Source organism: Myotis myotis, unplaced genomic scaffold, assembly GCF_014108235.1.
Source record: "Myotis myotis isolate mMyoMyo1 unplaced genomic scaffold, mMyoMyo1.p scaffold_m19_p_5, whole genome shotgun sequence".
Lineage (NCBI taxonomy): Eukaryota > Metazoa > Chordata > Mammalia > Chiroptera > Vespertilionidae > Myotis > Myotis myotis.
This window is the reverse complement of record NW_023416357.1, coordinates 62,717,643-62,740,824: the sequence shown is the minus strand read 5'-3', so window position 1 is coordinate 62,740,824 and position 23,182 is coordinate 62,717,643. Positions and strand designations below refer to the sequence as shown.

At 42.3% G+C, this 23,182-nt stretch overlaps 1 protein-coding gene across 8 annotated transcripts in view; it reads left to right on the top strand.

The window, feature by feature from the left end:
* EFNA5 (ephrin A5) overlaps window positions 1-18,419 on the top strand; it is a 297,935-nt gene extending 279,516 nt beyond the window's left edge. For 4 of the 8 annotated variants that reach the window (XM_036308962.1, XM_036308958.1, XM_036308963.1 and 1 more), the window contains one exon: window positions 1,592-6,004. In XM_036308962.1, the coding sequence (XP_036164855.1) occupies window positions 1,592-1,713 (122 nt within the window). In that variant the 3' untranslated portion in view covers window positions 1,714-6,004. Of the gene's footprint in view, window positions 1-1,591; window positions 6,005-6,055; window positions 8,170-18,399 lie in introns of those variants that run through there. The other 4 variants (XR_004967502.1, XM_036308964.1, XM_036308959.1 and 1 more) reach the window with 4 other exon arrangements.
* Window positions 18,420-23,182: the final 4,763 nt, after the last annotated feature.

Sequence of the window (23,182 nt, the reverse complement as noted above, 5' to 3'; positions counted from 1 at the left end):
GAGCATTTACATCTACCTCCTGTTAACTACAAACGGAATACCTCCGCAAAGCTGAGAGAGAAGAGTCCACAAGTATTGGACTAGAAGCTGTGGGGCTTTATATTTTCCTCTGCGTCCATTTAACTTCCCAGTCTTGCTTCCTAACCTTTTCTAGTCTTCTGAGCTAATGGCCACTCTCTGCAGGTTTGCTGAGGGCCTCAGGGGCGCAGCAGCTTCCATGTGAGGACAGGCTAACCTAAGAGCCCTCCAGGGCAGAAGACGCACAGCTGAAAAAACAGACTTCTTATTCTTAGCTCATAGTGGGAATGGATGTGACAAACAGATATGCTCCCACTGACATGTCTGAAGCAGGGGCTGAAAAGGGGTCACTTTAGGACAAATAAGGGAGTGTGACTCTACCCAGTGAAGGGAAAGCATCCTTATTGTGACATGTTGTGCGGTATGAAAATGTAAACAAATTTATCCATGAAGGGGTTGGAGGTGGGTCATTCAGGGATTATCCTCTCAGGTCTACAAAATTGAGAGCAGTCTCCCTTGTCACCGTTCTCCCTGAATGACGGGGAGAGAAGCCAGGGCGACCATGGCTGACCTCCTACAGGAAGGGTCCCTTGGTGCTAAAATAAAATCTACCACAGAGCCCCACTGTGAGTCCCAAGGACACTTAGTCTAAAAGCATAAGTTGGGCCAGGTGGAAGGAAGGAGGTGTGCAAAGCCTCCAGTCTATCTTTGGGTACTAATTGCTGCAAAGTTCCTGTTTCAGAGTTAAGCCTGTTAATCAGGAAGTCTCTGGAAAGTCAGAGGCAGCCTCAGAGAACACTTTCTAGCTAAATAAAGGAAGCTTACCTCACTTAATCCATTTTACTTAGAGGAGAATTTGCATCCACGCCGATCATTTTTGTGTGCCACGCTTCAGCCTGATAAAAGCCAAAATAGTTCAAGTAATTGAATCCTAGCACTACCGGGTTTGTAATGGAAATATTACCATAATTGATGCCTAATTGTAAGCAAACCAATGGACACTGGTGTCTTCAGGTTTAGTGGGCATTAGGTATGGTTTATTTTTAAATGCTGTTGTTTTGGCATTTGATTTTTCATATTTGAAAATTCATCTAGGCTTCCAGCAACCAGGCATTCAACACTAATCCTATGAAACTGCTTAAAATGAGGAAAACGGGTAGCCCAGTCTGGTTAACCACTACTATGCCAACATAACTGCCCCCACCCCGGACATGTTCCTTGCTTCTCTGTGGCACATCGGGTTTAAAAGGTCCACTCAGATATCTCAGGTTTGGGCAAGGTGTGTCTGACTGCTGGCTAACAGAGGAGCTCACGTGCCAAAGGTTACATACAGTGTGTGCATACCCGCCCCTCAATTTTTAAGGAAATGCTATTGCTGAAAAAGTGCAACGTTCTCTGCTTCTCCTCTGTTTGCTGTAAATAATGAGTGATTATGCAGACATGAAAGTCAATGGTGGCACAAGGTTCATTACCTTACCTTGCAGAAGGTGGCCAGGTCTATGAGCCGCCGGCTGCTGCGAGAGTTATTAAGGATGTGAAATCTCATTGGAATGTGTGCTTTCTGTTTGAACAGATGACACCGTACATGAGTCAGCCGAGCCATCCCGTGGCGAGAACGCGGCACAGACACCCAGGATACCCAGCCGCCTTTTGGCAATCCTACTGTTCCTCCTGGCGATGCTTTTGACATTATAGCACAGTCTCCTCCCGTCACCTGTCACAGAAAACACCAGGGTCTTGGAACACCAGAGATCCACCTAACTGCTCATCCTAAGAAGGGACTTGTGATTGGTTGCTTTGGCAGATGTCAGATTTTTGTTTTCTTTCTTTCAGCCTGAATTCTAAGGAACAACTTGGGGCCTGTGGGGGGCTCAAGTAGTTGCTGCCTCCCTCACCCCGCCCCAGCCCTTGCCCTTGACTTTTCTCACCCCTTCCAAATTAAATGGACTCCAGATGAAAATGCCAAATTGTCGTAGTGACACCGGTGGTCAGCAGCGCCTGCGCACTCTCCTGTAGGAGCTCCCCTTCTTTAGGGCCCTGTGTCAGCAGCACGTGGACGAGGAAGAATAGTGGCAGATGCAGCCAGGGATGGCGAGGTCCAGGAGGGTTCTTCTCTCCCATCCAGTATTTATGCCTTTTCATTCAGGACTGTAAGAGAATCGTGCAGGGCAGCATGTCACCATGTCACGTCCAGAGGGGAGGTATTAAGGACAGATATAATATTACACTATTTCCTCTAGGGTGTGTAAATGAACAGGCTTCTAAAAGGTTGAGACACTTTTTTTTTTTAGATGACTGTCTTGACAGCAAAATGTGTGCTCCATAAAAGAAGCCTCTTTCCTAGGCAGTGGGTAGGGTACCGGAATGCTACCCAGAGCGAGTGCGAGTGACATCAGAGAAAACTTAGGTTTGGTGGGGGTGTGTATGTATGAGTGCCTCTTAATATTTTTGGTGACTGGGCGGTATACACCAGATTATTTTTCCCTTTGACTACAGATCACCATGGTGCTACAACTATTTTTGTTTTTAAAGAAATTCAAAGAGGCATTTTTATGAATAAAGTGACCTTCCCCGAGGCTGACAAGCCAGGGTTGATGAGTGCATAATGGAATAGCTTTGAATCCTCCTCTGGGGCACACTAGGTACCAAGGAACACAGGTCCGTGGCCAGAGGAGAGGTGATGTGGCTTTGCTGGAGCGCCAGTGTGCCGTGGCCTTTCCCCGTCTCCCACCCTAGCACCCACGTTTTGCTCCACACTCGGTGACGACAGGGGCTCGGACACAAACCTCTGGCCCCCGCAGAGTCAGTCAGCACGACTTGGGAGGGCCAAAGGGAAATTTGGAATAAAAATTCCAAAGTGTGGAATAAAAAAAATTCAAGTGTTGATTTTATATTCTTTCCCTTTCTGACACAGCCTGAAAGCGTAGGGGGAACATGTGTTTATCTGTGGGAGATAAACAAGATGGAGTCCCAAAGACTTTAACAAAATATTTTTTTAAAAATCCACTAGAATAGAAAATACATTATTTAGATATACTTTATGCTGAGAGTGTATATGCTTGTCCTATTTAAACTTGTGAGAAAAAGTGGTATCCCTTGATACATTTAGAAATATGGAGGCTATCTTGTTTCCTTGTGGGGGTGGGGCAGAAGGAGAATACATGCAGGACGACCCTGTCTGCTTAAGGAATCTCAGCATGGCCAGCAAGGGATGTTTCCAGTTAGTTACCAGGAAATGCGCGCCTTGGGGGCTTCTACTGGTGAGGCTATCGCGAACTTTGAACTCGGAAGCCTAGACAGGGAAGAGCGGCAGACCAAGGGAAAAGAAATCTTGCCTTTTCTGCTATTGCACGACACCAACAGAAAACATGCCTTTTGAAACGAAACAAAAAATATATGCGATGATCATGTGAGATGTGAACAATTGGAAGAATTCCAGCAAAATAAGTGATTTTAAAGAATGTATGTGTTAAAAAAAGGGGGGGGGGTCTTCTTATGGACCGCTTTTGTGAATGGGAACTTGGTAAGCATCAGGAGTAGTTCTGAATTAGAGAAGTATGTGCGAGAAGGCAGCTAGCTATAAAGGCGCTGCTCCCCGGGGAGCTGTGCACGTGTTGAAATGTAACCCGGGCTTACCTGATCTGTTTGGGGGGTGTTGCTGCTGGGTCTCTGTGTCCTGGGAACCAGTGCGTGGGGCCGCCAGCCTCGCAGATACAATCGGGCCTGTCCCCTCAGACCTCAGGGCCTTCTCGGGAGTGGCATGGCAGAGTCTTGTCACAGAGGCGGCCACCATTTTGCTGCAACAAAAGTTCACAGCATTGGATTCTTTTTTTCCTTCAACTGTTTAGCTGCTCAGTCCTCTCAGTAATGTCCAATAATACTTCTTTTTATGAATAGTTACAGGCTTGTTGGTCCAGTGGGATATGGGTAGGAGGGAAAGAGATACCTTCTAAAATGGATCAATAGTCAGAACCAAAATAATACTGCATGTTCTATAACCACAAGGAAATCAAATGATCCTGTAATGATGCCAGTTAGTCATAACTACATTAGCAGTGCTAATTTCATTTTAGAAATGGTGACTTCTGTGGTTTTCCTAGCATTTGTCTCTAACAAATGATGACATAATTACTCATGGCCCTCTCTGCCACTCTCTTTCATTTTTCACAGTGAAATTAGACCCCTTCCCTTCACCATTGTGCCACTGCAAATTAAGTTTAAAAAAAGAAAAAGTAGCAAGACTATCCCTACCAGTAGACAGTGTGCTTCTCTACCTATAAAGTGATATAATCGTAGTCATGCTTGCCGCGGAGTTTTCAAGAAGATGATTGGTATCAGGCAGTTTTCATCTTGTCCAAAAAGTGCTGGTGGCCTTTTGTGGTGTCGTGACAACCCTCTGGGGGCTTAGGAAGATGTCGATGCAACTTGGTAGGAGCTTTTCTTTTCAAAAAACAACTCAAACGTCTGAAGGGCAGCCTTCGCTGCCTCTCAGCCCATTAGTCAGACCTAGGGACCTTTGCCCCCGGTTGCCTAGGGCTTTGCAACATGAAGCAGGGAAATAAGGATCTGTCTGTTTAGTGGATACCGTGTATCCTTTAATAGGCCAGGTAACAGTTTGTGTTAGTTTAGACTCTTGTTTTGTACTGTACTTTCTTGGGTGGCAGAGGAAAGAAAAGTAAAACATTAAAAAAAAAAAAACTGCGTTCTTTAAATTCTGTATTATTAGCAACCTCTGTTGTATATAGTGTTTGATAATAAAGTATTAATTTGATTCTTATGTCTTTTGTAAGTGAGAACAATAGTCTTTCAGGCTACAAAACAGGCCTTGAGGCTCTGAAACACCCCATGCATACTTGCCTGAGAAGAGAGGCCGCTCCACGCAGGACTCCCCTATGGTCATCGCACGCCCAGTCCTTAAGACCACCGTCTGGGGACCTGGAACAACATGACTTTTTTTTTATCACTATTTTGGCCTCAGTGTTTTCAAGGTCTGATGTTGGAGCCCTGTGGTGTGTGTGTGTGTGTGTGTGTGTGTGTGTATGTATTTCCACCCCAGCATGTTGGTATGGAAAGGTTTAGGGAATTTAGGAACAGCTCTGCATTTGGTTTGGTTTGGTCTGTGGTGGCTTTCACACAATTTCATTTTCCCCCGGGAAGAGTCTTACTAGTATCACGCAGCCCAGGTACGGGAAAGGTTTCAGAGTCCTTTCGGGGAGGTTAAATGGGGCTCTTTCCCTGTGTCACTGTGAAAGAGTCACATCGTACCTGTGGGTTTCCAGGAACTTTGCTTTTCTCTGGTGCCTGAGCAACAGCAGCAGCCATTTTTATCATTTCCCCCAAATTAGAAGAACCGTTTTAACGCCTCCTCTCCATTCACTGCTCTCAGAGCTGTGGTCACTGGTGTTTATTTTGAAAACCACCTCCACCAGCACCCCATTTGCCTACAACCCCTCCCCTCCTTTATTTCTTATGCTTATATTGTCGTCTCCAGCCTTTCTCCCACATCCCATTTTCCCTCAGAACCGTGAATGGGCAGGTCTGTCTCTGGTTTGGCATCACTGAACTTTTCCCATGCGTTGGCCCCAGAGCCGCTCGGATGTGAGACAAATCTCCCTACAATGGGCTTGCTCCCATTGTCTGTACAGTTTAATAGATGCTGGCATGTTGGAGGTTACCCATGAGTCAAAATCCGCTTTCCATGCTTCCTCTTGACGCCCCATTGAAGCCGCTCATTGTGTGTGCGCCTGGGTGTGAAGTCCAGCCCCGTGTGGTCCTGCGCTTGTGCCGCCTGCTTTGCAGCTCCTTTGCACTGACCCATCGAGTGCTGTTTTGAAATGCTTACATTATATAAACCTAAAAGAAAATGTAAAAAATAAGATAAAGTAAAAAACCCCACATAAAAAAAAACCCATATGATCTGTGTTTGTACATACACGTGTCCGTACTAGTATACCTAAATAAAAATGAAAGATTTTCATCCTTTTAATTGGAGCCCTCCTTCTACTTCTTTGTTCCTTGAATGGCGCCTTTATTTCAGGGGCTACTTTTACTCTGCTGACTTTTCAAAATCTGTGTGGACAGAAAAGAGACAGGACACGCACCAGAGAAGGCCTGCGAAGTTCAAAGAATGCAGGGTTAGAAATGGCCCTGTAGCTAGGCCCAGTCCAGGTATTCTGATGAGAAAATGGTGAGCTTTCAGCCTTTCTCTGTGCTTGAGCCCTAAAATATGACAAGCCCTGCATCCTATAATGTACCAGGGCTAATTATAAAGTATGTTCTTATATTTTGCCTATATTTTTTCACCCCCTAAAGAAAACGACATAATAAGCTTTGTTTTCCCAGCAAACATCTTAAACTTCTGAAAGAAATAATGACCATTATAGTAATAATCCCTTCAGTATAACCCAAAGCCTCAATTCTTACTATCAAGAAAGAATTAACTTTCCACTGTGTGACTTTGGGCAAGTCACACCCTCGTCAATAACTGAAAGGGTTGTATACCTGATTTGCTTAATTTTCTGAATATTGCCCTTGCTGGGTCCTCTCACGCCCATTTTGCATCTGGGTGATGTGAGTTTTTGTCTCTGATGACGACATTGCTATAAGCACAATTTGAAAATTTTATCTGTAGAAGGAAAAAGCCTTAAATATCTGATATAATAGACCCGTAGTGCATTTCAAGACTTGGCTTTAATTACACCATGTTAACATTAAACTCATTGAAGGCTTCTTATTATAATTATTTGACAGGACACTAAACAGTAATTATAACTTACTATAACATTTTTGCTAATGAAGAATGACAGCTTTAGAGAATGAGGAATAGCTCATATAAAAGAAATGTATTGGACCACCTACATGATAGTTTAAACCAGAACAGCATGACGTTGTCATTATCATCATCACCATCATCAAAAGCATCATGCCATTGTGCTCAGTGCTGTGCAGAATCAAGTTTATGTTTATAATTTGTAATTTCAAAGTTTACAACATACGGCCAACATGTGTGAGCAAAATAGAGTACCAATTTATAAAGTAGAAGAATATAAAATTCAAGCATTTACATTATGCATAAAAAAGAAGGGAGATAGTTTTTTTTTAAATAAAGTGAATGAGGGGAAAAGTTGGGGATTCTAAGATTAGGAAATTAAGAGTTAAAGGAAATCATCTTTACAAATAAAATGAGGTTAAGAGCTTCTCACAAAATAGAAAACAGTTAAGAATCATTGTAGTCTGTAAGCGAATGGTGCAGAGTATGGAGTCAGTGTTCAGAGTAGCTACAAAGCTAACTGCAGAAATGAGAAAACCCAAGACAACATCTGAGTGTCACTGAAGTAAATTATGAGGATATTGGTCCATAGAAATCACCATAGTACACTAAGGAAGTAGAGGAATTGCTGAAAATATGACAATTTCAGATTTTGCTTTAAAGAATAATCAGGTACTGTTCCTGAAGCTGTGACTGCAGGTACACCACGTCGTGAGATGTCCAGGATCTTACCCAGATGAAAGCTACCTGATGCACAGAGAAAAGGAATAAAATGCAAAATTGGGGACTAAGATCATTTGAAGGTGACTGTTTAAAAGGCCAGTTCCCAATAGACAGTGTTGCACACTCTAATGGGAAGGTATGCCAGATGAAAGGGGGGCTATGAGCAGTGGTGCATGAACCACACTTAATTTGCTTGGTAACAAAGTGTTTGGAATATTTGAGTCATCTAAGGTCGTGGTCGGCAAACTGTGGTTCGCGAGCCACATGCGGCTCTTTGGCCCCTTGAGTGTGGCTCTTCCTACGCCTTAAGAGTACCCTAATTAAGTTAATAACAGTGTACCTACCTATATAGTTTAAGTTTTAAAAATTTGGCTCTCAAAGGAAATTTCAATTATTGTACTGTTGATATTTGGCTCTGTTGACTAATGAGTTTGCCGACCACTGATCTAAGGTGCTATATGAAAAGAACCATAGGGGAAATTTTGGTGAACAAAACACAGGTCTATATCTGAATCTCTTATCCCAGGGATAATGATGGGAATCTTTTACCTCATTATAGGAATACTGTATATAAAAAAGCCTAAGCAACCGGCCTATCAGCTGACCAGCCAATAACTATGATGCACACTGACCACCAGGGGGCAAATGCTCAACACAGGAGCTGCCCAGCTGCAGTGACTTGGCAGCTGCAGTTCTCATGTGCCGCACCCGGAACCAGAGAGGAGGGAACCCAATTCCGGTGTGCATCACCCGAGAACCACCCTCTTGCAATCCAGGACCCCTCGGGGGATGTTGGAGAGCTGGGTTCGGCCAGATCCCCGCAGGCCAGGCAGAGGGACCGACCCCACCAATGCACGAATCTGTGTACCGGGCCTCAGGTATATATAATCCAGGTGTCATTAGAAAGACTTCAAGAAAATTCTGATTAGTTGCTTACTGACCATTCTAAATTCTAACAGTTTCTTAGGAATTGTTTGCAAAGCAGTGACTTAGAGATGGTTTGCAAAGCTTAGTTTCACCTTCTGCTGATAACATAAGTATCTTTCAGGAAAGCACTGGCAAAAAATGATGTGAAAAGCATGATTTTGCACAGTCTCTCTGGAAAACAACTGCCTCTGAAATCATTATAAATAACTAACCAGACCAGTACTCTTCATCAGTTTTTATGTTGATATATCCTGCTGTGTTAGTCCAGTCGTTCAGGGGTTCAGTACACATGTGTGTGTTTTCTCGAAGCAGAGTTGTAACAGCTGATGGACCCTGTGAGCAGTAAATTTGCAATAATTGCATGTCCTTTTTTTTATGTAGATGATAAATGAATGCACAGCTTTAAAAAAAAAAAAAAAAAAAGCAGGGAATTGCATTGCCTAAGGAATTGGCTTGGGAGAGAGGTGATTAGCCAAAGCACTCTAAAAAACCAAACAGAGAACCAAAAACGCCCAGCATCTAAGTGAAAACAGTGGACTTGTACGAATTCTCTGCTTCCAGGCAAGTCCCTGCCTCCCTTACCCTTTCCAAACCGAATTCAGCTTCTAAGCCCTTCTTGCATAGGTGTTTTGGAGCCACCGCTAACAGTAGGCAGAAGAAAAAGGACTAAAGGCCTCCTGTTCAACATACCGCAACGTAGAGCCCCTTTGACGATTTCCGTTCGAGATTATCACACTTTTCCCGGGAACCTCAGGACATGCTGAGAGTAAAACATGATTTCATTAACTTTCATTAAAAACATCTCTACCTCCCTTCTCAGTGTCCTGTGGGCTCGGCCATCTTACTCCTGGCAATGGCGCTATGTTGGTTCCACCCTAAAGGAAGACCGGCAAGATAGTGCCGCTCACTTCAAATAAAAAGAACTTTCCGTTCCTCTTCTGTCTACTTTTTGACTCAGTTTAATTCCTGAATGTGGGGTTTTCTGTGACATTCATAAAAGAAACCTTTTTAGCAATACAACTAATAGCACCCTGAGACGGGGATGCTACCACCCGAGCTCCGGCAGGGACACGGGAGGACCTGACCATTGCGGGTAAAAGCACTGCCTCAGGGATGCTGTTGACTCAGAAGAATTCAATCTAGTGGGTGGCTCTCCGAGTCAACAACGTGCTTTGAAAATCCTGGATGTGAGTCACGATTATTCAAGCAAGAACTTCATGTCACTTGGTAACACGCGGATGCTTGTCAATCTTGACAAGAACACAAAGGAAGGGACCAAAAAAAAACCTCTAAGAGAGATTACAATGGGAAATAGGACAATACTTTTGCATGCTGCTTTGTTCATAAGTGCGAGGGCTTCCCTCAAACTGCACATATCATTTGAAACGCAGGTAGCCCACGTTGTTTGCTTTCCCTCACAGCCATGAATCAAGACACTAAAATGAGAGAGAACGTGATTCTTCTTACACACATCTTAGAAAAAGCATTTTATCAACACCCTAGTATCCTCTCCTTTTTGTGTTCAGAGCTTATTTTTCTGGATCAAAAAAAAAACACACACACAAAATCACACACACACACACACACACACACACTGAAAAAACAAAAACAAATTTGTGTAGCACAGACTGTGGAACGCGTTAATGCCTCTGAAATGTGTGTGTTGCTTTACTAGATCTGGACACATTTCCCGCAGCAGACAGAACACGAAGATCCGTGTCTTTTTAAATGTTTTCCTAAAGACAGTGTGCCCGCCAGAAGGCTGGCTCCATTTGTTTCTCCTGCAGGGAGCCAGTGTGTTCCTTCCCCTGAAAGATGCAGGTACTTAAGACAGTAATAGGCTTTGAGGTTTATCGGGATATTTCATCTGGCGATCTCACAGGCATGGAGAATAACACATAAACGGGGGGCTCTTCCCAGCAACTCCGGGAGGAATTAAACCGAAAGGAGGATTGTCATCACTCTTCCCCAGAGAAACAGAAGAAAGCGCCTTAACTCAGGTAGCCTAGGGAAAGGCCGGAGTCAGGTTATCCGGGATTTGGACAGAGGCCCCGTTCCTGGGACTCTTCATTCCTCAGAGCTCCGGCCAAAGGAAAAAGGATGAAGTGTTTATCCCTCCTGCCTGCGAGGTTCCAAACGCGCTGGAACTGGGAGCGGGGCACGAGGCAACTTCCCACATTTTCTCATCTGAGAGTCAAAAGTTTTATTATCAAAGTGGACTTTTCAAAAGTCCCTTTAATCCTATAATTTCTCGGGACATCCCTAATGTACATGCATATTCCAACTTGTCTAAAAATTGGGAAGAATTTAAGAGACAATAATTTGTGTTGTCCCTTCTTTCTGTGGTTTCCCTGCGCTCCACACACACTCTTTCACTTTTTCTAACAACGTAGCCACAGCACTTTTGTTCTTGGCATTGTCTCTGCTGAGCAGGGCAAGGCTACTGAGGGTCACGTTTGATCCATTTAAACACAAGGCTGATAACATCTCAGGCCAAAGGGGAAAACTGTAGTGGTTCAGAGAAGTCCTGCTAGGGCAGTGGTTCTCAACCTGCTGGCCCTTTAAATACAGTTCCTCATGTGGTGACCTAACCATAAAATTATTTTCGTTGCTACTTCATCACTGTCATGTTGCTACTGTTATGAATCATAATGTAAGTATCTGATATGCAGGATGGTGTTAGGCGACCCCTGTGAAAGGGTCGTTCGACCGCCAAAGGGGTCGCAACCCACAGGCCGAGAACCGCTGCGCTAGGGGATGGCCAGCCAGGCCCTGCCATGTTCACAGATCTGACCGCAGTGTAGAGAAATTTCCAGAGCCCCAAATGTAAATAGGAAACCATCTACACGGGCAGGGAATATCACTTGGCATTTTGGATCTTCGTCTTTTTCTCAATTCACCCGACTTTTCTACCCACAATTCCCCCAACGTTCTGAAATCAGGCAGAGCCATTGTTCCACCAATGTGTGTGCCCCAAACTTTCTTCACTGGTCCCTCTGGCAAAGCAGGAGGGTGCGGGCTCTGAGCACCTGAGGACTCGGTCTGTGCCTCTGAGGGATGACCAGTCTGGGCACGAGGTTCCATGGAGATGATAACTCGTGTGCGTGTGTGACTTCCTTAGAGTCCCTCGTGCGGGTTGGTTCAGTCTGGGCCAAACACTGGTGCACATTACAAACCCTCGATTTGCTCTCACTTCAGATTTGGAGGTTGCCACGCATTAGAGGGCCCTGCATTCTGCATGGGTCTTCCCCATTCTCTGCTCCCCGTCAGCATTCAACAAAGCCAGTTAATCTCCCCGGTAAGTGACAGCTCTGCCCCTTGTAACTGGCATGGAATCAATTTTTAAACTTGATTTGAGAAGTGAGAAGAGTATCAGGAATTCAGTACTAGCAGGTGGATTCATGAGAAGCCGAGTCTGTGGTCACAAAATCTAGATGCAATTGTCACTGGGAAACAACCCCTTGGGAATTCTACATGAGGGCGTGGAGCACAGTCATGTTACGTGCCTGCCATCCCGAGCGGGGTGACCTGGACCCCCTGCCCCAAACATTTCTGATGTCTGTCCACAGCCCTGAGGGACACACAGGTAGTCGGGGAAGCTCACATTCTGAGGAGGGGTCTGCAGCCTTCCCTCTGAGGGAACAGGCCCAGGCCCCCTTGATACCAGAATGCAAGTTCATATGTTTTCACAGCTTTTCCTGTGGGTGCTCTGGAGGTTCATTCTCTAGTTTCCTATGGTGAGTCACTCCGGGGTACTCGAGAGAACAGCTAAAATCGCGGCGAGTTTCTCTCCTTAAAGTGAGGTTGAGCCTTGTTTCGACTGCATGTGTGTGTCCCTCCACAGGTCTCACGTGAAACCCCAAGCTCCTAGGAAGATATTTGGAGGCAGGACGCCTGGGAGGGGATTGGGTCATGAGGGTGGAGTCCCGTCCTTACGACAGGGTTAGTGTCCTTAGAAGGAAAAGCAGGAGAGAGCTTGCGTCTCCCTGCTCTCCACTGTGTGAGGACACCGCGAGAAGGCTGTCTGCCTGCCAGGAAGAACTCCCTCACCAGGACCTGCCTCGCACCTTAATCTCAGCCTTACCAGCTCCGGAAGGATGAGAAATAAGTCTCCACTGGTTAATCAATGAGCCACATACACTGGGCTCCATTGTGGTGGATCACTGACTTGCTGACTACTACAATGGCTCGATTCTTGTGGTCAAGGAAAAAAAAAACAACTGGAAAGGACAGAGGGAACGTGAGGTATATCATGTTTAGAATCCAGAACCCTTTGCGATTCCTCCTTGTTGGCAAGTAACTGACATAAAGGCGTGTGCAGACTGCAAGTGACTTTACTTCATCCAGAACCAGCCCCAGGAAAGAAAAGTATAAAGATTCGCTTCTTCCTTGAGCTATCATTTCTGGAGCACCCACTACAGGCCAGAACTTGTGCTGAGCACTAGGGTATTTTAAACAGGAGACTGGCTTCACTCAGTAAAGCTCGCAGTCACGATGGGGCTATCCGCATCAGTTATGGAGCTTGCCATATCCACAGTCCCTCCTAAGGAAAAGAAAGGAAACCACATCATGGGTCGCAGCAGACATCCATGGGTCCTGGCTGACTGGACAGAGAGTGGGCACCTGACTCAGAGGCGGCCAATCCGCAGGCTAGGCAGGGTCCTGGAGGCCTGTGTTCTGGCGAGGAGAATACATCTCTGCCCTCGCCCGCTGTTCAGTGATTACCCAGGACAACTAGCACATCCTCCCTGAGAGGTCACATAAATGAATGAGCGAACCCTTATGAATCAGAAGAAAGGGGGCAAACAAAAAGGAACAGATACACAGAAAAGCCCTAACTTTGGCCTGTTCCGCTCCACAGAGCTGCTCCCTTAAACCCAGAGTCCCTTTCCAGTTCCAGTCACTGTGATGCCTGGTCATTATCTGGCTTCCATTTTGAGGTCCTGACTCCATGATTAGCACAGGCATCCTTACAATAAGTCCTCATTATTTGAGTTAGCCTTAGTGAATCACAGTTCCTCGCAAGCAAAACAGTCTATTAAACAAATATGATAGGATCAGAGGGCTCTGAAGAAAGTGCAGTGGGAGCACAGAGGGAGTAATTAACACTGCTGGAGTTTTAAAAACCCAATTCTGAATTTCAGTGTTACAGTACTGAAGAAATTTGCCATATTTCAAAGGTTACTACATCTACATTGACACAGTAAATGGTATATAATGACACACTTGATTTTTCTTAAAGATTCAGACTTTTTTTTGATAAGGTGAAATATAAAATAAATACTGAAGAGATCCCCTTTTCCTTGCTGATATCCTGTACGAGTTGGCACAGGGAGGAGTTACAAGAATTAGGCTCTAATTAGATAGTGTTTGAAATGGGCCAGCAAACAATGACATGGATGCCAACCACCACCACAAATGAGCTCGGGAATCAACAGTGGAGTAAAAGGACCCACTAATCCACCAAAGAGAACCTTCAGTGGAGCCCTTTCCCATCCACGTGTGACATTTCCTCTCAGCATGTGCACTAGCAGCGGCCTAATACTTGGAGAGGTGGTCACTCCTGTCTGCTTAGCATAAGCCCCTCGGGGAAAGCAGAACTTGCTGAGCAGTCTCAGATGTTCCCACTATCTTCTGGCACCTGTTAGTGGTAGGAAATGCCTCTCATTACCAAGCATAAATGCTGTCAGCAATGGCATGGAGGCATGGTGCACGCGTGCAGGCAAGAGCCACAAAACATACCGGTGCCTCTCTACAAGCGCATGCCGTTTAAACATTCCTTTTCAGCAGGGAGAATTCTTAAACTGAAGGAAACGTTTTAAGGTTTGAACGTGAGGGGCAAAACAAAAACTCCCCCCACCGGTTCGAACCCTCGTGCCCTGCTGGGAGGGGTGGCAGTGGGAGGCACACTGTCCCGCTTCCACGTGGCCACTGCAGAGGGGTGCTGGGTTCTTGTCCTCCTGTGGAAGCTCTCAGGACTGATGGAGAGGGCCCAGTTTAGATAAACCGGATTAGAAGGAAAGAGAGAGATGGATATAATTCTTTCTTAGACACTGAAAGTGGGATGGCCATCTGCTATAATAAGTCCAACAAAAGGGCCCGGCTTATCTCAACTCCAACCTGACGTCAGCAATTATGCACAACTTGAGAAGTCCCTGTTAACCAAAGCAGGGGTTTATGTGGCCTTTGTAGGCTCCTGGATGAATCCGTTAGCAACGCAGCCTTCAGATTCCCTCTCTTGTACTACAGTGTTTACCCTTACCGTCAGCTTGACACAAAAGCACCGTCTAGACCAGCAGTTCTCAACCTGTGGGTCGCGACCCCTTTGGGGGTCGAACGACCCTTTCACAGGGATGGCCTAAGACCATTGGAAAACACATATATAATTACATATTGTTTTTGTGATTAATCACTATGCTTTAATTATGTTCAATTTGTAACAATGAAATTGGGGGTCACCACAACATGAGGAACTGTATTAAAGGGTCGCGGCATTAGGAAAGTTGAGAACCCTGGTCTAGACAAAGCCGAGGAATGTGCGGTTCTTCACTTCCAGGGAAGGCCTCTCCTGCTTATCTGTTTTAATTGTTATTTATATTCTGCATTTGTTTCCAGGTTAAAATCAAATATCAGGGAGGAAGAGAGCCACCCTGCATTTCCGGGGCTCTGGTCTCATTAACCACATTTCTCAAAACTCTGGTACTTCAGAGAAGTTTTGCCAAGTGGCTAATGAAATGCACACAGTTGCAAAGTGTTATGAATATTTATGATGGTTTAATGATGGGATTTTTTTTTGCATCCATGAATAATAAAGATTCTAACAAGAACAGATAACGAGATGGGGACAAAACAGTAAAGTGGTTAATACAAGAACTGCTCTTGGAGGAACCCCACTGAGAACAGCAGGAGCTGAGGGCCTCTCCTCTCTCCACCAGAACCAAGTACAAAGCAGGGGCACAGGGGTTAGCTTATATCACCCCCCCCCCCCCCCCGTTTTTAATAGATATCTTCAGCTAAAATAGGCATTTTATCCCTACTTTGTGCCTAAGCTCATGTTCTCCTCTGGAGGAAAACGTGACAGATACCCTTGTAAAGAGACCTTCCACTTCTAAGAACAGTATTTATTTCAGCCTTGGGTCACCAGCAACATATGCTGCTTTGCCCTCTCTAGTGCAAAAGCACTTGATGGGGGCTAACATTGCTGGGCCCTTGCTCTGGAAGCTGCTGACACTCTCACAGACACCAACCTCAATTTCGGGAAGGCCTTTCAGCAGAAGTTTCTAAAAGATAAATGGCAAAGTTGTTATCCCCATCAACATTTCATGAATTTAAGCAAATAAGCTGCCATGTAGTGATACACTATGACCCAGTTTGCTCGTCATCTCTCGAAGTCAGTCCTGGGAGCATGCTGCCTCTCACATGAAAGCCCTGGCAGTGACTCAAAGGACAGACACTGACATAATGGGGTCAAGAAACTCTGGCTAGCTGCCACCTTTGGCTCCGTGTGAGGCAAACTTTCCCTGATATCCCAACTGATCATTCATTCATTCATTAAACATTTATTGAGCACCTATTATGCGCCCCAAATGTTCTAAGCCTGTGTGACTCATCTATGAAGAAGAGAAACAGGGTTCTGCTCTCAAGAATCTTACAAACTCGTAGGTGGAGGAATTATAAAACAATAAGCAAAACAAGTAAGTAAGTGGTGGATCCTTGGCAAAGTGACTCAGGCAACAAGAAAATAGGACTTGCACATTTATCTTGGTAAGGACTTGCTTAATGTGATAAATGTAAAAATTCTAGAAAAGTTGTGTGAAAATCTAATAATATTTTTAAAGCCCCGAGGAGTGTGCATTGTGAGTATGTGTGTGTCTTTAATAAAATCACATGGTTAATCCCTTCTTTAAGTCATGATCACCATGTCCTGCTTTATCTCCTTTGGGAATTTGAATTTCCAAATACAAAGTCTAGGATATGCAGATATAAACGTCCACTCTTAATGAATCATCCACAGGATAGAAAATCTTTAGTATCAAACCATAATATTGCCTAATATTTGTTTAACCCCTGCCTTGGAAGTGCACAACTGTGCTCTTAAATCTGCTAAGGCAAATTAATGGGAAAACAATTCTCATCTGGAAACGCATTTAAAGAATAAATTAGGTGAAGAGAAAGAATGTCCGAAAGGCCTCTCTGATTCCTTTACTTGCTCTCCATCTCTGTATTCCTCACCAGTACTCTCACACAGTCCAACCTCCTTGCCTGCCAATTTTATTAAAGCCTGCTGTGCGGGAATTTCCTTTCTCTGCTTTATTAGCTACCACAACAACCCCGTTAACGTGATTTTTCACACATTTTTTCTTCCTGTGTTCTGCATCTCTGTGAAATTTCATCTCCCTGACTCACTGTTAAGTCTTCCTCATCTGAAATCACACTCACTCATAATAATCTAGAATAAAGTACAAAAAGAGGAAGTCACAAGCAGAAACAGACCAAAGGCCTTCTCCCTCCAATTACTCAGACATTAAGCAAAAGCTACATGGGAATTCTCCAGTCAACCAAGACTAAGTGAGTGCCCACGTCCAAGGAATAGATTAATCTTGGCACACACCACACCACATTCCAGAGCACTTCTCCCTTAATGCAGCACATACATCTGTCTAGATATTAAAATCCGGGGAACTGATGATAGGTGTTTCATAGAGCAAAAAGGATAGTTGAAAACTGGATTCCCACAAGATAGACCCTGAATTGCCTCCCCACAGAATTAGAAACAGAGCTAGAAGAAGAGAGGAATGAAGAGGAAAGGAGACTAAGGAGTGGCCCTGGGAGAAAAGTCTGTGCTCATGCCATCCTGCCAACAGAAAACCCTCAGAAGTCTCTTAGATGAGATAAGCAGACTTCTGTTTTTTATCATACAAAACAAAAAGCTTAATCATCCCCCCAAAGCTATAATCTATTCAGGTACATCCTAATTCCAACATACCTAATTCCAAAGGATCAGGAGCCTCAACAATATACTTGTGCACCATGTCCAGTCATAGTTCACAGGATGGAAAAATTGTCACAATTGTTAAGGCCAAGAGCAGGCATCCAGGCTTGACATCTGCTTCTGACTAGTGCACCGTGGTTCCAGTTGGTTAGTTGGAGGTTCTTGCATTGTGTCAAGAGCTGTGTGTAACATTTAGCTGGGCATGATTTCTATCTACTATCAAGGACTTGATGCCTAAATCCACAGATAAAACATTTATGACAGAGCTTGGAGGAAATTGACTAATTAAAGTGGGCTGTGAAGTTATGTGCGGTCAGAAGTCAGGTGAAAGGGAAACTTCCTGTTCACTTGCTCCTTTTATCTCAGCTTACAAAGTTAATTAATTAAATGAAACATTACCAAGTAGCATCATAATGGCTAATTGTGGTTCCCTTGACCCCAAACATGTGCTTTGAGATCTTAAAAGATGGGAAATCTGAAATAGAGGAATTTGATGGACTCCACAGAAATCACATAAGACAGGCTCAGAGTGACAAATGGTTTGTCCTGATTTCTTAAGAGAGCATCTTAGTTATATCTGAACTTGCTATCTTCCTAAAAATCAAGGAAGGGATGCTGGTTTCTGTTAGCTTCTTGGCATGATTTAAGAGATCAGTGGCTTTGGAATCAGAAAAACATGAGTTTGAATCCTTAGTGTAGGCCATCTACTTATAGAAAAAAATATTCCTCTGCCTCTTCACTCATAAGGGTCTGGTAAGGACACCTCCCTTAGATGCAGTTATTGCGAGAGTTATCTGAGATATTTTATGTCAAGTACCAAGCACTGCAATTGGCTCATGGTAAATGCTCAATAATAACTGTCACCCACAAGAACATTTGAAACAAAACCTAGGAAATAATTGAACATAGTAACTTCCTCCTCTTAATTTGCCTTTTAGTGCTTATATTCTCCTGTTTTCTCTTTCCTTAGCCTGAACTGCAAATGCTTAGTTTTCCCCAATTCTACCTTGATCCATATCGCTTGTCATACTCCCTAAGAATGGAGGAAATGATGAAAATGTTCCTGTCTGACAGAATCAGGAAAGTTCCATAGATGATACACCTGAGATGACAGCTTTATAAAAAGGTATCTATCAGAATGCATCCCTCCACATTAGTCTCTTGCTTCTGAACAGCCCTATGGAGGCCACACATACACTCCCAACATTGTCACCTTTGTTTAAACAACTTTTTAAAGCACTCCCTTTTTGTAATTGCTCTGAGAATCTTTTCAATGTCCTCAGTGATGATCAATTTTTGTACTTTGAAGGTGCATTTAATTTTGAGAAATAGCCCAAAGTCCTCAAAAGCAAAACTGACAAGTACAGAGAATGATCTATCTGGATAGCACAAGTGAGATGTAAGTTGTAAGGCACCAATATAATTTTCTTCCATAAATTTAAAGCATTTCTGAGAGAAAGTCCAAAGATATTCTGAATTAATTCAGAATTTCTGGAATCAATATGATTTCTAAAGTTATTACTTTGAAGGACCAACTATGTTGATTGTTTAACTCCTTTTGTGTTTCTTTAAAATACTCATAGTCATCAGTCATTATCTTATAGCCACACCTGAAAGACCCAGAGATGGTAACATTTCTCACATCTATAATATACCAAGAAATGAAAAATGTGGGGAAAAAAATTTTTTTTAATATATATTTTTTATTGATTTCAGAGAAGGGAGAGAGAAAGAGAGATAGAAACATCAATGATGAGAGAGAATCATTGATCAGCTGCCTCCTGCAGCCCCGGCTTTGTCCGGAAGGTCGTCCAGAAAGTAGTTTGGCTGTCTAGTCTAATTAGCATATTACACTTTTATTATTATAGACTAGAGGCCCAGTGCACAGATTTGTGCACCAGTGGGGTCCCTCAGTATGGCCTGCAGGGACCGGGGAGGAGCCGCTCCCGTTCATCCGGGCCCCACTCATCCTGGTCAGTTGAGCAGGCCTCCCGCTGTGGGAGCACACTGACCACCAGGGGGCAGCTCCTACATTGAGCTTCGGCCCCTGGTGGTCAGTGAACATCATAGCTACTAGCTGGTTGCCTGGTTGTAACGGTCGCTTAAGCTTTTATATATATAGTATCTATAACAATAAAAGTGTAATATGCTAATTAGACCAGACAGCTGAATGACCTTCCAGATGACCTTCCAGATGAAGCTAGGGCTGCGAGGGCCCAGCCCCTTGCACGTATTTCATGCATTGGGCCTCTAGTAGATAGTAATGAAATATTACTCAGTAATATATAAGGAAGAAATCTTAGCATTTGCGACAATATGAATAGACCTATGGAGTATTATTCTAAGTGACATGTTAGAAAAAGACAAATATCATGATTCAAATATGTGTTATCTAAAACAAAACAAACAAGCCAATAAAAGAAAACAGAAACAGACTCATAAATACAGAGAACAGAAGGTTGCCAGAGGGGGGCGCGGGTAATGGGTAAAAAACGTTGAAAGGGAATAAGAGGTACTAACTTCCAGTTATAAAATAAATAAGTCATGGGAATGTAATGTACAAAACAGAGAATATAGTCAATAATATCCTAATAAGTTTGCATGGTGCCAGATGGTTACTAGACTTATCTCTGTGATCACTTTATAAGGTATATAAATGTTGTACACCTTAAACTATACTTTAATAAAAAATGAGAAATTGAAGGCAAATATAATCACAACACCCAACTTGTTACCCACAAGGGATCTCCTACAAGACAATGAGCACATTTTTTAGCAGAAACTTTGTAGACCTAAAGAAAGTGACATGATACATTTTGTTAAGCAAGAATAGTCTATGTGGGAGAGTTGTTCTTCAAAAATGAAGGTGAGATAGAGTTTTCCAGAGAAGCAAAAGCTAAAACAGTTCATAACCACTGTATAATAGTAATTAGTAATAGGAAAACCTATAGAAGTATAAATCTTACTGGTAAAGGGAAAATATAGAGTAAACTTCAGAATAATATAATGCTGTAAAAGGTGTAGGCTAATAACTTGTAAAGCTGATATGAAGGTTAAAAGTCAGTGTAGCAAAAACACTAAGTACAAATATTTGTTAAGGAATACACAAAATAAAAGTAAATTGTTTTCAAATCACAAAGGAAAACAACAAGAGAAAAATAATGAGAAGAATTAGAAAACAGCCAGAAAACAATGAACAAAATGGTAATAATTCAATACCTATTAATTTAAATGTAAATGAACTAAAATTTTCAATGAAAAGACAGAATGGCTGAATGGACTAAAAAAACTAACAAATGAAAACAACCCAAAAAACAAGACCCATCTATATGCTACCTACAAGAGATTCACTTCAGAGATAAGGATATACACAGACTATAAGTGAAGGGATAGAAAGATATATTCCATGCAAATAGAAACTAAAGAATGCTTGTCTAGCTATACTTATATCAGACAAAAAAATCTTTTAAGCAAAGAATATCATTACATAATGATAAATGGGTCACTCCAACAAGAGGATTTAATAGTTTTAAAAATTTATGCATCTAATATAAGAACGCCTAAATATATTAAGCAAATATTATCAGACTTAATAGAGACATAGAAAGCAGTACAATAATAGTAGGGGACTCTAATACCCTGTTACGTCAAAGGATAGATTATCCAGGCAGAAAACTATACAAAAATATTGACCTTACATGACACTTTAGACCAGATGAACTTGGACATATACAGAATTTGACCCAAAGGCAACAGAATACACATTCTTTTCAAATACATATGAGACATTTTTTTTTGGATAGTTCACAAAACAAGTCTTAATAAATTTAAGAAAATTGAAATCATCTCAAGCATTTTTTCTGACCACAGTTGTATGAAACTAGAAACCAATTATAAGAAGAAGACTGGAAAATTCACAATAGTGGAGATTAATGTTACTGAATGAAAAATGAGTCAAAGAAGAAATCAAAAGATAAATCAAATAATATCTTGAGGAAAATAAAAATGGAAATACAACATACCAAAACTTATGGAATTCAGCCAAAGCAGTTTTATGAGAGATATTCATAGCAATAAGTGCCTTCCTATATCAAGAAACAAAAATGACCTGAAATAAACAACCTAACTTTACACTTAAAAGAACTAGAAAGAACAAACAAAGCCTAAAGCTGGTGCAAAGAAGTAAATAAATAGGCAGAAATAAATAAAATGGAGATAAAAAAGATAATAGAAAGAATCAATAAAGCTAACAGATGTTTTTTGAAAATATATACAAAATTAACAAACTTTTAGCAAGACTCACCAAGAAAAAAGAGAAAAAACTCATAATAAAAAGCAGAAATTAAAGAATCTATATTTATAAAAGCCTAAGTGACCCAACGATGAATGACCGAATGATGGGTTTACCAGTCACTATAATGTGCACTGACCACCAGGAGGCAGATGCTCAACGCAGGTGGTCAGTGCGCTCCCACAGTGGGAGCACCGCTCAGCTGACCATCGGGCATGGCTCATGGCAGGTGGGCACCACTGAGGCAGTGTAAGCCTCTTCTGATCTGGACTGACTAGGCACGAGCCCACAGCAGGTGCAACGGGGCCAGGATGAGTGGAAGCAGCAGGCAGGAGTGGCAGGCAGCATTGGACTGCTGGTTTCAGCACGATCCCCGCAGGCCACACCAAGGGACCCCACTGGTGCATGAATCCATGCACCAGGCCTCTAGTACATTATAACTGATATCACAGAATACTAGGGATCATAAGAGACTACTATGAACAATTATATACCAACAAATTGAACAACCTAGAAGAAATAGATTATTAGAAACATACAACCTACCAAGATTGAATCATGAAAAAATAAAACATTGAACAGACTAATTACTAATGTGGAGACTGAATCGGTAATCAATAACATCCCAACACAGAAAAGCCCAGAATGAGATGGCTTTACTGTTTAATTCTAGCAAAGATTCAAAGAGCTAATACCAATTCTTCTCAATTGATACCATTGTAATTTATACTATTGTAATTGATACCAATAATAGAAGATAAATATTTCAAACTCATTTTATGAGGTCAGCATTATCCTGTTACCAAAAGCAAACAAGGATGCCACAAAAAAAGAAATTAAAGGCCAATTTTCCTTATGAACCTAGATGTAAAAATTTTCAACAAAATATTAGTAAACCAAACTCAACAATACATTAAAAGGATCCTACACCATGATCAAGTGAGACTTGTTCCTAGTATCCAAGGATAGTTCATCATCCTCAAATCAATCAGTGTGATACACCACATTAAAATAAATGATAAAAAATTATGTGATCATTTCAATAGACAAAGCATTTGAGAAAATTCCACATTAATTTATGATAAAAATTCAACAAGATGAGTATAGAGAAAACATACCTCAACATAATAAAGGCCATATCTGATAAGTCTATAGCTAAGATCATATTCAATAATGAAAAGCTAAAAGCTTTCCCTCTAAAATCAAGAACAAGACAAGGATGTCCACCACTGGCAATTTTATTCAACACAGTTCTAGCTAGAGTAATTAAGAATGAAAAATAAATAAAAGTCATTCAAATTGAAAAGAAAATAATTAATTTTTTGCAGATGACATGATATCACATATAGAAAACTTTAAATAAGCCACCAAAAAATGTTAGAACGAGACAAAAACCAATATTCAAAAATCTATTTTGTTTCTATACACTAATGGCAAACTATTAGAAAGCAAAATTAAGAAA